The sequence below is a fragment of the Onychomys torridus genome, chromosome 6 (genome assembly GCF_903995425.1).
Source record: "Onychomys torridus chromosome 6, mOncTor1.1, whole genome shotgun sequence".
NCBI lineage: Eukaryota > Metazoa > Chordata > Mammalia > Rodentia > Cricetidae > Onychomys > Onychomys torridus.
Genome location: NC_050448.1, coordinates 72,793,141 through 72,806,396, shown reverse-complemented (window position 1 = coordinate 72,806,396; position 13,256 = coordinate 72,793,141). Strand labels below are relative to the sequence as shown.

The 13,256-nt window shown below is 46.8% G+C and overlaps 1 protein-coding gene across 1 annotated transcript in view; it reads right to left on the bottom strand.

Annotated features, from left to right (window-relative positions):
* The window catches only part of Notch2 (notch receptor 2), a 135,550-nt gene that overhangs the window by 95,118 nt on the left and 27,176 nt on the right, over nt 1-13,256 (bottom strand). The window contains exon 2 of the mRNA XM_036189741.1: nt 2,864-2,945. Coding sequence (XP_036045634.1) covers nt 2,864-2,945 — 82 coding nt within the window. The remainder of the gene's footprint in view (nt 1-2,863; nt 2,946-13,256) is intronic.

Below are 13,256 nucleotides of genomic sequence, written 5' to 3'. Positions count from 1 at the left end.
GAATCAAAGACAATCACATGCCCTGCATGCCTGGTGTAATTTTCATAACCCTTTAAGTGTTCGAATACTCACTATTTGGGGGAAATAGTTAGGGAACAAACTGGAATGCCATGTTTTCCAGGCGGAGGTGGCGGAGGTGGTGGAGGGATGCTTCGAAGTGTGCAGTACACATCAGTTTTACTGCCGATGATGCTTCAGAGTCCAGAGAGCAAGGTGCCACTGTTCCCACTCTCGTCTCGCTATGTATCCCTGGCTGGTCTGAAACTCACTCTGTACACCAAGCTGCTCCTGAACCCACAAAGACCAGCCTGCCTCTCCCTCCCATGTGGTCAGCACACCTAGCTCCAGGCTACTCCACTTCTGTTGTGCACACCACCGTGCAGGGTTTCTTTCTGCAGCTGGGGACAACAAAGCCTCTTTGGTGATGCTTCACGTCTGAGGCTAGCCATCATCGAAACTGCCTCTCCATACAAGCAAGCCTTATTTAGTGTCCTTTCCAGTACTCAAGAGTCTGTCCTCCCTGAAGCCTCCTCTCTCATAGGCGACCACATACAGGCCAGCATTTATAACCTATGTGAAATTCCCCTGCATAAGTCACTAAGTCCAATTACATTCAACTAGCTGGCCTCTCTACCAGGCCAATGTTATGCAAAACAAATAAAATTCCCAGAGGGGAAATCAATCTTGTTAAGATAAACAGATAAGAGACATGGAAATGACGGTATGTACTGAACTCTGCATGTATGGACCTCTTTTAATTCAAGGAGCGTGTGTGGCTGTGTCCTCCCAATTGAAACACTTCCTCCCAAAGGCAGGATGGAGCTGGTAAGAAGGAGTTAATGAAACTTACAGGGCAGAAGGAAAAGCCTGAAGGCTATGAGATTGGCAAAGCCCTGCTCCAGGGTCACAAAAACAGCAATCAGCTGCTGGGGAGAGCAGGCTCGCCTCCGTACAGCTGCCTGCAAGTTGTGTGAATTGTGTGTGAGGGCCAGGAACACAGCTTTCTGGAATTTGTCACCACGCCTGCCCGCCCGTGTGGGCTTTTCCCTGGGGCGGCGGCGTCCTTTGAGCACCTGTGCTCGGATGAACTCACTGATTCACTGAGCTGGACTCAGGAGGCATTGGCTCTGGGGTCTACTTTTAGTGCTCTACCTGAGGTAAACAGGTGTCTGTTTACACCTCCCTAGAACATGGGTTCTCAACCTAGGTGTTAAATGACCCTTTCATAGGGTCATTCATTTCCACCTAAGACCATCAGGAAACATACATATTTACATTGTGATTCATAACAGCAGCAAAATTACAGTTAGCAAGTAGCAATGAAAATAATTTTATGGTTGGGGGTCACCACAGCATGAGGAACTGTATTGAAGGGTTGCAGCAGCATTAGGAAGGTTGAGAAGCACTGCCCTAGAAGAAGGCAGACAACAGAACTCACTGCTTTACAGTGGCTGCATGCCAGGCACCATGCTGGGTGTTAGCTATGCAAAAATGCCCAAAGCCAGGGCTTCACGATCTACTGAGAAAGGGCTCAACATGTGATCACACTGCTCCCGTTAGGACCACCGGAGAGCTTGATGTTAGAGCAACACAAGCCACCACACAGCGGATTGCCGCAAAGACAAACAAGACTGTGGTGGCCAATCCGAGGTGTTGAACTCTCTCCCTTATTATCCGCCATGTGGAGGAGAATGAACCACATAAGTTTTGTTTTTCCGGCTGAAAACCAAGTTAGTAGCCATAATCAGTGACATAAAATCTTTCATCTCCAATGTTATCTTAATCCCAATCCAAACAAACTATTGTTAAATTTTACTGTCGTCACGGCTTAAAATATTTTCATTTTGTGAAAGAAAAATTGATTCTGACTCGGGGGGAAAAAAGCCTTATGACATTAAAGAATTTAGATCCCAGGGTCAGAATCAACTCTATTTGGGGTGGAAAATACCACAATGAAACAAGAAAAAGTAATAGCAATTTTCTATCACCAGATAGAATGGATGTACCTTACTACCAAAACTTCTGAGGTAAAAAATTAAGAAAATATATAATCAGCAAGAAATGTAGCTTGGTTTGGTGGTACACACCTTTAATCTGAGGACTGTGGGAAGCAGAGGCAGGCATATCTTAGTGAGTTCAAGGCCAGCCTGGTCTACATAGGGAGTTCTAGGCCAGCCACGGCTGCACAGTGGGACCTTGTCTCAAAAACAGGAAAACAAATACATAAAAGAAACTATTTAGGAAATTATCTCATGGCTTTTCTCAAACAAAAAATGTCAGGCTGGAATAGACAGTTGGAAAAACAGAAAAGAAATATTCTTGAATCAAGGCTACCAAGTTTCCAGGTCCAATCTGCTCCCCATCCACATAACCTGCCTACAGACCTGCCCCTCCTCCAGCCCACAAGCTCCCATACATCTCCCTCCACAGCCTCACCTTCAAAACTGAGCTTTTAAACAAAGAAATCAAAGTTTCAAATGACAATGTTACATTCATTTACAGTGTGCAGAATTAGGTATCTACTTGGTGTGACTCAAAAAGATGATTATATCTAGTATTTGAGGGAGAACAGATTCTAAAGGCGTGTCCAGGTGAAAATAAAAGAGTATTCAGTAGTTATTAACTAGCCACTCACTGAAACTCTTTCATAACGATGAAGGTAAAGGAAGGCCAGTAAGATGTTCTCACCGACCATTTACCTAACAACCACGTCCTTCCATCCTCACCGCCCACGGAAACTACATCAGAAGAGTGAAGACCAGTAACACTTCACAGAAGCATCAGAAATATAAAAACAGCCCGAGCGCAACCTGCGCAGGGCCTACTGTTGGAGAGAGGGCAGACACACAAAGGGAGAACTCACCTGCAGTAGCCTGTGCCATTGTGGTAGGTAACACAAGTCCCTTCATTCACACAGGGTTCATGACCACCTCGACACTGCAAAGCTGAAATAAAAGACAGACTGGAATCAGAATCAGGCACCAATCATGACCCTCAGACCCCAAAGTGGGGTCCCCACATCACCTCTGCTCTACATCTCCCTTTAGACTTTTAACCGACTTGCCCTTGTTCGCTCCCCCCCCGTCACAGAAGCACAGATGCTCATCCCACAGCCTCCTACTTCTCTGTGCTCAGTTTGTCTGGCAGTCACATGCCCCAGTGACAGGAAGATCATTAAAGCCATACCAACCATAAGAGACCGTGGTCCTTTTGGGATTTAGACACTTCAGAAATGTGTAAGAATCCATCACGGACTACTCAAGTTGACCGTGGCTGACCATGCTAAGGAGCTGCTTGGCTTCAGGTGACGTTTGCATAGAACAGGGCACTTCAGTAAGGAGTCAGAAGCATCAACCGCCACCATCAAAACCCAGAAAAAGAGGAGAAACTAGTCTATGGAGCACGGAATACATCACCATCTCTCATTTTAAAGGTTCGCAAAAGGCAAGGCGGGGGACTGAAGTCAGCAAAGCAGAAAGCATCTTTACATTCACAGAGAAACCCAAGCTCTTACATTCTTGTTTCCCCTAAGCCCCCTGCGAGACAATGCAAAGACGTGACCACCCAGGGCGCCCCAAAGAATTGGTGGAGGAAACACGCACGCCCGCCCCACAAACCTTCGCTGATTTTGGTCAGCAGAGGATGAAGTCTACCTGGCTGCACACTTACAGCACCTGGAGGTGTAGCTTCTAGGGTTGGAATTTTCATCACCAAAATACACATCGAGACTCCTAAGGACAACTAGGAAGGCAAGACAGAACCCACTCTAACAACCAAGAGGTTCATAAGCCTCTTGGAAGTATTTATCAAACACTGTGCATAGATGAACTGATTCAGCCTTGACAATAACCCTGAGAGGTTTGTTTCATCACACCTATCCCACAGCTGAGGAAACAGAGTGGGCAAGCAGCCTGTCCATCATCACACCAGCAAGGCAGAGCCAGACACAAAACCCACTTAGGCTGACCAGCCCCAGAGGCTGTGCTCTGAACTACAGACCGGCTACTTTCTACAACCATGGCTGGGCAGGAGTTATGACCATGTGCGGCAGAGTGAGGGCCAGAGGGGGTAAGTGGCTTCCTCATGAGGTATCAGATGTTATCAGATGTTATCTGGCGCAGCACTGAGCCTGAGATCCAGGCCTCTTGCTAAGTCCAGCCCTTCTCCAAAACAGCTGTTGGCATCAAGGAGGCGATCACTGGGCTGCACACTGAACAGGCAGACTCAGGAAGAAGGATCTTCTCAGCCCATCACTTCCCTGTAAGACTCAAGAGCTCCCTCTTCCCACACTGATAAGCTCGATGTGACTACTATAATTAAAACAGTTAATGTCAGGCTATTTCCTCCACGCTGCAGTTCTCAAACTGATTTTTTCATTCTCTTTAGACACTTTTATTATTTTCAGTGAGGACTTTCAGGCTTTTCTCTCTTTGCTTTTTCCTCTTTCTTTTTAAAGAAAAAGGAAACCATCTCTGGACAGGAGGACTACCCTGAAGGCACAGAGCAAGTTTCAGCTGTGTACCCTGTAAGAATCCTAACCAGTAAAAGCCACCATGAATCCTGAATCCTGCCTCTTGTGTCTAACTGTACAGCTGCAGAGTCCCGAATGCCCCTGTGTCTGACTGTACAGCTGCAGAGAGTCCCGAATGCCCCTGTGTCTGACTGTACAGCTGCAGAGAGTCCCGAATGCCCCTGTGTCTGACTGTACAGCTGCAGAGTCCCGAATCCCCCTGTGTCTGACTGTACAGCTGTAGAGTCCCAAATCCCCCTGTGTCTGACTGTCCAGCTGCAGAGAGTCCCGAATGCCCCTGTGTCTGACTGTACAGCTGCAGAGAGTCCCGAATCCCCCTGTGTCTGACTGTACAGCTGCAGAGTCCCGAATCCCCCTGTGTCTGACTGTACAGCTGCAGAGTCCCGAATCCCCCTGTGTCTGACTGTCCAGCTGCAGAGAGTCCCGAATGCCCCTGTGTCTGACTGTACAGCTGCAGAGAGTCCCGAATCCCCCTGTGTCTGACTGTCCAGCTGCAGAGAGTCCCGAATCCCCCTGTGTCTGACTGTCCAGCTGCAGAGAGTCCCAAATGCCCCTGTGTCTGACTGTCCAGCTGCAGAGAGTCCCGAATCCCCCTGTGTCTGACTGTCCAGCTGCAGAGTCCCGAATCCCCCTGTGTCTGACTGTCCAGCTGCAGAGAGTCCCGAATCCCCCTGTGTCTGACTGTCCAGCTGCAGAGTCCCGAATCCCCCTGTGTCTGACTGTCCAGCTGCAGAGTCCCGAATCCCCCTGTGTCTGACTGTACAGCTGCAGAGTCCCGAATGCCCCTGTGTCTGACTGTACAGCTGCAGAGTCCCAAATCCCCGTGTCTGGCTGTACAGCTGCAGAGTCCCGAATGCCCCTGTGTCTGACTGTACAGCTGCAGAGTCCCGAATCCCCCTGTGTCTGACTGTACAGCTGCAGAGAGTCCTGAATCCCCCTGTGTCTGACTGTACAGCTGCAGGCAAGGCACAGCCCCATAGGGCTCAATTCCCTACCTGTGACCCAATCCTGGGAAGACTAAATGCCCCAAGTGTCTCTGGTAACCGGCAGTAAGTGGTACTACATGAAAGGCTCAGTTGGTGACAACGCCTGCTGTGCAGCCATGAGGACCCATGCAAAAAGCCAGGCATGGCTGTGCACGCCTGGGATCTCAACTTGGAGAGGGGCATAAACAGGCAGAGCCCGAGAGCTTACTGTATGGCCAGGCTAACCCCCCAAAGAAAGTTTCTAGTCTCAAGACTGTGAGGGAAAAATAGAGGAAGACACCAGCAGTCCTCTGGCCCTGACATGTGCACACAGGGTACTCACCATCATACTCATATGCATATACCACACACAAAGCCATAAACATTAACACACAGTAATAATATATAAGAAATACAGCAAGTTTTAAGATGTACATGAGAAATATGCAGTATACATGGAGAAATTTTTCCAGGTGAGCATTTAAGAACCAGCCACCCATGACTCAGCCACGGCCAGGAAAAAAAAAAAAAATCACAGCCCGTTCCTATAAGTGTCCTGGCAAATCATTACAGTGACAGGTTCACAGAAAACAAACAACCCAAAGTCAATATGTGGCAATCAATCTAGCAAATAACTTCACAGCCTTGCCTTTGAGAACCAATCCAATTCACTGACCAAAAAAAAAGGTGGGCTTCCCAGGCTAATAATTAACGACCCTTGGCTGGTTTGTGGGATTCTGCTACCTTGAACCTTTAACATTTACTAAGCCATGAGTTCCAAGCTCTCGTGTGCATCAAAAGCCCCTATTTCAGCAGCACTAGACTGACTCTTCAGGCTTAGTGAGTTCCCAGCTGAGGCTGCAGGTCTGCGGAACAAATGCACTAAGCCACGAGTGCCCAACTTAAAAAGTCTCCTAAACTATTTAAGTCAATCACCAAAGACCTCAGATCATCTAGGTGGTAGCAGTTTGAGTAAACAAAAGAAAAACTAAAATTTGAGGTTCATGACTTTATTCTAGGGCTATTTCTAAGTGAATACTATAATTATGTGTCATATAAAAAATTTAAACTTCGGAAAAGAAGATTGATACCAGAGAGATGGGGAGAGACCACACCTCAAGATCCAATGGTCTTACTTTCCAGGCAAAAGTTTCAGTTTAGCAACTTAAATGCAAATATGAAGGCAGTTCACATGTGTCAGAGTGAAGGGTTCAATCAAATCGAAGAGCTGATGGAGCCTTGGACTCCAGCCCAGCTTTTCTTCATAAACTGCACATGGTAGCTGAGCGTGGTCAGTCTTTCACATTGTTGTATTTCTGTACACGCACCCACACAAACACTGGGTGATGGTGGCGCATGCCTTTAATCTCAGCACTCAAGAGGCACAGGCAGGCAGATCTCTGTGAGTTAGAGGCCAGCCTGGTCTACAAAGTGAGTTCCAAAATTTAGAAGCCAGCTTCCAGTATCGTACATTCTCAGTGCAGAGCTTAGAGATGAGCTTTCTTCCCCTCCCACCCTCCCCCTGGTTTGCTCCCCACCACAGTTTTTTGATACAGGGTCTCATTATAGCCCTGGCTATCCTGGAACTCACTCTGTAGCCCAGGCTGACCTCGAACTCACAGAGATCCACCTACCTCTGCCTCCTGAGTGCTGGGATCAAAGAGGTACCCAGCACGCCCTGGCTGAGGCAGGCTTTCTAATGCTCAGAGCACAGCACATCTACTAGGTATGCAGATACAGGCCCCGATGTCAAGGCTATTGTGGTCAACGACTAAGAGTTCCTGTCTGACAAACACGGCTTCTTTTAGGGGAAAATGGGTAATAAATTAGACAGTGTGCATTCTAGAAGAAACAAAACCCAGAAACGAGACACAAACAGTCACTAAGTCTTCAGATAGACTAAGAAAGGCCCACCTGGGCAGGCAAGGGCACCCGGGCAGAGGGAACTAACATACATTTTGACCTTGAGATGGGAATTAAAGAAGGGCCACAGGAGAAAGGCCATGGAGGCCAGGATGGGCTAGATTGCCAAGGTCTGGTCAGGGTCACAGCTGCTACTTCAAGTGTGTTCAGGCACAGGAACTTCAAAGGAAAATGACACAATTTAATACAGAGTGTGATATCAATAAATGGGATAAATTCCTCCCAGGTGCCGTCACCAGCACTCTAATAAAACCAACAAGCCACGCAGAGCTGACTGCTCTCCTTTTAAAAAGACAATAAAGAGAAATGAGTCACTAAAGTTACAACTAGCAGGACACATGAACGAAAGGGCCACACCGCCTATGAGCATGGTCCTCAACCAGCACCGTGTGGAGATTAGCCATGAACCACACAGTCTCTGGCCACACTGTACTCGGCCTACAGGGAAGGGAGGGACGGACAGAGAGAAAGTGGCCTAGCCAATGACACTGGGACAGATACAAATACAGCAAAAGTAGCTTTTGTTGGATGCCTTCAGTCTACCCTCTGATACCCAATACCAGAATCTCCCTACAAAGAACTAAGAAACAGCACAGACCCGCACTGCCATTCAGTCCAGATGGCGCTCCAAGTTTATTAGCCTCCACTGTATACAAACACTGCAAATAAGATAAGTGATTTTCACCAGGTCCAATGCACCAGGAATTCAGCTTTTTAAAGACAGACCAAAGGTATCCAGACTTGGTGGATTCCTCATCACAATTTCCTAGGCTTTCCAGCGCTTCGCGGGCCATGCCAGCTACGTATCCCAGGCCTCAAAGCCTCCCTTTGTTTGAAGAATCTCTAACATGAGTAATTAAGTCTGGTACCCCAGACGGTGTAATCTGAGCAGCCTTCAGTGTGTTTCACTTGTTGCTCTGACAAGTGATGTTTTAAACTGGCATTACTTGTTGCTTTGTAGCCTCTTCAAATAAGCCTCTGTCTGTTGTCTGCCTCACATGATGCTTCTCCTACCCTGCTCCCTTCGCCTGCAGCATGCACACCCACTGCTCCCTCAGATAACATTCGAGCGCCCTGAATGGCTGCAGATCCTAAAATATGTGAAGAACAGGGACACAGGGCGCTTCTTTTCTCCCTTCAACGTTTATGCAAATGTCAAGTAGCAGAATTTGAGAGCCCAAGTCTGGATTGCTGGCTGGGACTTGGCTGTGTCCCTCTGTTGCTTCTGGCACAAGGCCTCTCTGAAAGGAGTGCCGTCAAGTGAACTCAGCGATGTTTTCTAAAATGACTGCTTGCATTATTACCCCAAATAGGAGAATGGAGGGCAGACAGGGAGACACCAGGGGTTTGCAATGATTTTCAGAGCACCCTTCCATTTCAAACAACAAAGCTGCCACTACATTTTTTATCCCATTTTTTTTTTTTTTTATTTTTTGGCGAGGGAGGGGTGGAGGGAGGGGAAACGAGCCATGAAAAAAAAAAAAAAAAAAAGCCAAACAAACAGAAGCTTCGAGTCCCAAGTGTCACATTTAAACAGAAGCAAAGTGGTCATATTTGTCTTCCTCCTGGAATCAGTCTTGATTAAAAGGAAAGGGGAACACAGTGAGGGAGACATTGATTTTTACTTTCCCAATAGTGTGTCAAGGATCTCTGCATTCTTCACTGAGATTACCCAATAGAAAATGTTTCCTACCTAAAATATGCTGACTCCAGAGCCACACAGGACAGCTAGAGGTTCCCAGTCCTGGAAGCTTCCCCCAACTGAAACCTGCTGTGGTTTAGAAAAAAGAAGCAACAGTGTTTGAATCTAGCCCAGGCTGGCCTGGAACTGACTATGTAATCCGAGCTAGCCTTGAATTCCTGGACAATCCTCTTGCCTCTCTCTCTCAGGTGCTGGAATTATAGAGGCCAAGTCACCGTGCCCAGTGTCTACAATTTTCATCTTATTAAAAAAAACAAAACAAAAAAACAAAAAAACACCTCATCCTTATAAACTAACAAGCCTACATTAATCCTTGATTCTAAACACTGAAATTCCGTCCTAACTCATAATAATGAGTCCTTTGGTGGGTGTGTAGGAGGGGAATGAAATTCATCAATGTGCTGTGTCACACTGGAGTTTACTATGCAATGCGTTTTTCCTTTCTCCCTTTGCTTTTCTCCCATGGGGACTATAGAAAAAAAATTAAACTTCAACTGTGAGCCAAACCGAATGAGTTCAACTGGCTAATGTCCAGCTCTTGTGTCTTGGAGATTACACTATATAGGACTCACGGTTTGAAAACCCACACGAGAACCAGAACATGGCCAGTCTATCAACAGCAGCATCTCTGCATCCTCCTTCCGGCCAGCACAGACTGACTACATCTTCTTCCTCCAGTTTGCTAATTCCTACTTGCATTCTGAAGCAGGAAGCATAGCCTTCCTTAACAAGGCAGCACATTCTCCTGCTTGCCTGGATGTTGCTTCCACGGCAGGTGTGTCATACTCTCACACTCGTGTCTTTAAAGGTTATTGAAAGGCAGTGGCCTTGACTAGGAAAGAATATCCGTCTCCACGTGCCTGCACCATGGAAGGCGTGTGGTACTCACTATGACATTATATCTAAGATAAAAACCTATGAGAGACCCAATAATCAGCTTACGTGTTTAAAATGTTCAAAGGCTTCAGTTTTCCTGAGCGTGGAAACACCCAGATGAGACTCTAATATAGATTTTCCTTTTGTCGGGATAAGAAGTAAAATAAAAGGAGGAGCCATAAATGCCCTGTCCTTTAACAAGATAAAAATTGAGAAAGTGGGGTTGGGGATTTAGCTCAGTGGTAGAGTGCTCGCCTAGCAAGCCCAAGGCTCTGGGTTCGATCCTCAGCTCCAGGAAAAAAAAAAGAGAGAGAGAGAAAGTATAATTATACATTTCTAATCTCAGCAAAACTCAAACACTTTTCAAAGTTCCTGTCTTAAAATACGCATGAGTAGGGACCAGAGAGATGTCATGGTGGCTGAGAGTACACACTGCTCGCCCCAGCACCCACATCCAAAGGCTCACAACCACCTGTAAAGGGCATAGGGGATCCGATGATGCCCTCTTCTGGCTGTGGTGGGCACCTGCACTCATGTGCTCTTGCGCACCCACATGCATATATGCATAACTAAAATAAGTCTTTAAAGTAAAGTAAAATGTGCACAGGGGACACTTTTCCTTCTGACCAGCCCGTGGAGCCATGTGCACAGAGGAGGAGATACTAACTGGAAGTTGGACAGAAGCAAAATAATCTACAACTAACTGGCAAATACAAACAACAAACAAACAAACACCTCGACAGTAAAAACTGCAGGAAACCCTGTTCACCTCAGACAGTGGTGAGTGCTTTGGCTCCTGACACCATTGATCAGTAAGCCCCAGCACGGTCCCCAGAAGCCCTGATGTATTTCCTCAGCCTACATACCCACCTGGGGAAGAAATGACACTAACCAAAGCAGACACAGGGTTCACAAGCCCACAGGGCTCAAGACTGTGTGCTAAAGCCTCCCCCAGAGGAAGAAGCACCATGCCCAGAGGCTAAACACAAGATGCCGGTCTGAGCCGGAACTGAGACCTTCCATCTGATCTGTTCTACTGTGTCTATCTGTCCTCTGAGCAAGACAAATTTTGCCTGCCACCAATTTCCTGCACTTTTAGTAGCCACCTCCCCCCCCCATTATAAAGATTAAAACAAAACAAAACAAAAACCTATTTTGTTAAGTACAACTTAATATTTTTAAAAACCCATAATTTTAAAGAGAAGTTTTTAAGTATCCTTCTAGGAAAAAAAATTATAAATATATATAATTTTCTTGCTACCCTCTCCCAAAAAGCAGCAAAGTGTCTTTTTAGCTTAAATTGCTCAGAGTGCTTTTAAATGGAGAAGACAATGTCTAGTGTTTGTTCATCCAGAGGTAGATCTCCATAAAGGAAAAGAAAAAGTTAAAAAGAGGCCAAGACACAAAGTTATATTAAAAAGGAAAAAAACCTGTGATTGTTAAATGCTATTGAAAAACATCATGGCAACTTCCCAAAACCAAGCAGGGAAAATCCAGAGATGAGTCTCAGATTTCCTCACCAGCGTCCATCCTCGTGGTCTTTTTCAAAAATACCCGTGTGTGGTGGGAATGGAGGCTGTCCACAGAACCAGGGCTGGGCAGGAGTCACCAGCACGCCATAACTGATGTGCAGATGGTGAGTAGGTGATCAGGGGATGGCACAGAGTCCAACCCTGTGTTCTGAAGTGTACAAGTCTGCAGAGGGTGGCTTCTGGACGATTATCTGGGTCACAGACGCTCTATACCACAGCCCCAAACCAACCCCACTCACCCGTGCATGGTATTCAACCCCAGCATTCCTGCACACGTCACTGAGAATTGTCTAAATCCCGGAGCCTCCAAAGGTCCTAAATCCCTGGCCTATATCTGATACTCCAAATAAGCACAGAAACACGCTGTGAGAAAAGTAAATCTGGGGAAGGTGATGTACATGACACCCAGAGCCCAAATCCCGGGGCCAGAGGGAGCCAGCAGGATGTACTACATCCCCACTGGAGAACACGTGAGGAGGACACGCGGCACAGTCCCACACTTCAATTTCTCCCTTCATTTAATGTATTTCCTCACTCAGAAACTTAAGTTAACTCGAATCAGCGTGAGGACAACAGAAAAGAGGTAGCCGCCGCTGCAGAAGCTGAGCTGACGACAGCCATGGGTCCCCACAGCCAGGGAGCACCTCTGTCCCCAACAAAGTCAACTCAGAAACCCCCAGGGTTACGATGCCTTGATAAAGTTCTCCTTGGGTCTAGTCCAGGGGTCTCAGAAAGGCCACCAGTGACAATGTAAACTCCAAAATATTCAAGTTTGAGGGTAATTTCTGTACAAGGTGCTGCCCCTCCATCCGCCATTCCTCATGCACAAGTCATAAGCTCCCTGAAGGATCTAGAAGAGTGAATGGCTACTCCCACCACATCTTCCTTTCCGTCCTGCCTCCTGTCTACCTAAGAGAGTTCCAGAAGCAAGTGTGGGTGCTGGAACTAAGGCCACGCCAGCCCCTTCTGCTCCACCTAGGTCAACCCAGCTGTGAGGACAGGCCCACGGTCAATGCTTGGGAAATGATTGCCAAGCTGAACTGCCCAAGGGATGGAGAGAGCAGTAATTTTCTATCTCCCACCAAGAGAATGATAAACAAGACCTTAATTTCCCACGAAGCACACAGAAAACCTGCAAAACAACAGTTTATTATAGCCCTTTTTAAGGACACAGAGCTGGTAGAGGAGTACCTCAGTCCCTTTCTGTTTCTCACTCTCAAATTCTCTCCTCAATAACAATCCATGCCACTTCAGGGACATGGGAGGGAGGGAGGCGCCTGCCGACAGGAGGGATTTACAGAGGAGTTCACCAGTTACACCACTCCAGGCCCAGTGGGACCGGCCTTCCCACCATCACCTCATCACATTACCAGGGTTAAATCCTTCCGAAAAACCGGTATTGGTGGAAGCTTGGGTTCAAGCAAAGGGACAAAGGAGTCAGTGACAGGGTTGACGGTGTAGTCCAGAGAGTAAACACCCACTCCCTCCCCCAACCCACGATTACCTCACTGAAGATATTAAAACCAGGACACTGTAATCACTTTGGCTATAGGCCCAAATATGTCTCCATGGAAAGGCTCAAATACTCTAGGTTTTATAGTTTAAATTTAAAAAAAAAAAAAATTCAAACAAGCCAAGTATCTAGCTCCTGGCTGCCCCTGCAACACAATCTGGCTTTCGAGCTGTTAAATTGATAACTTAGGCAAGATTATGATGTTGAGCACAGT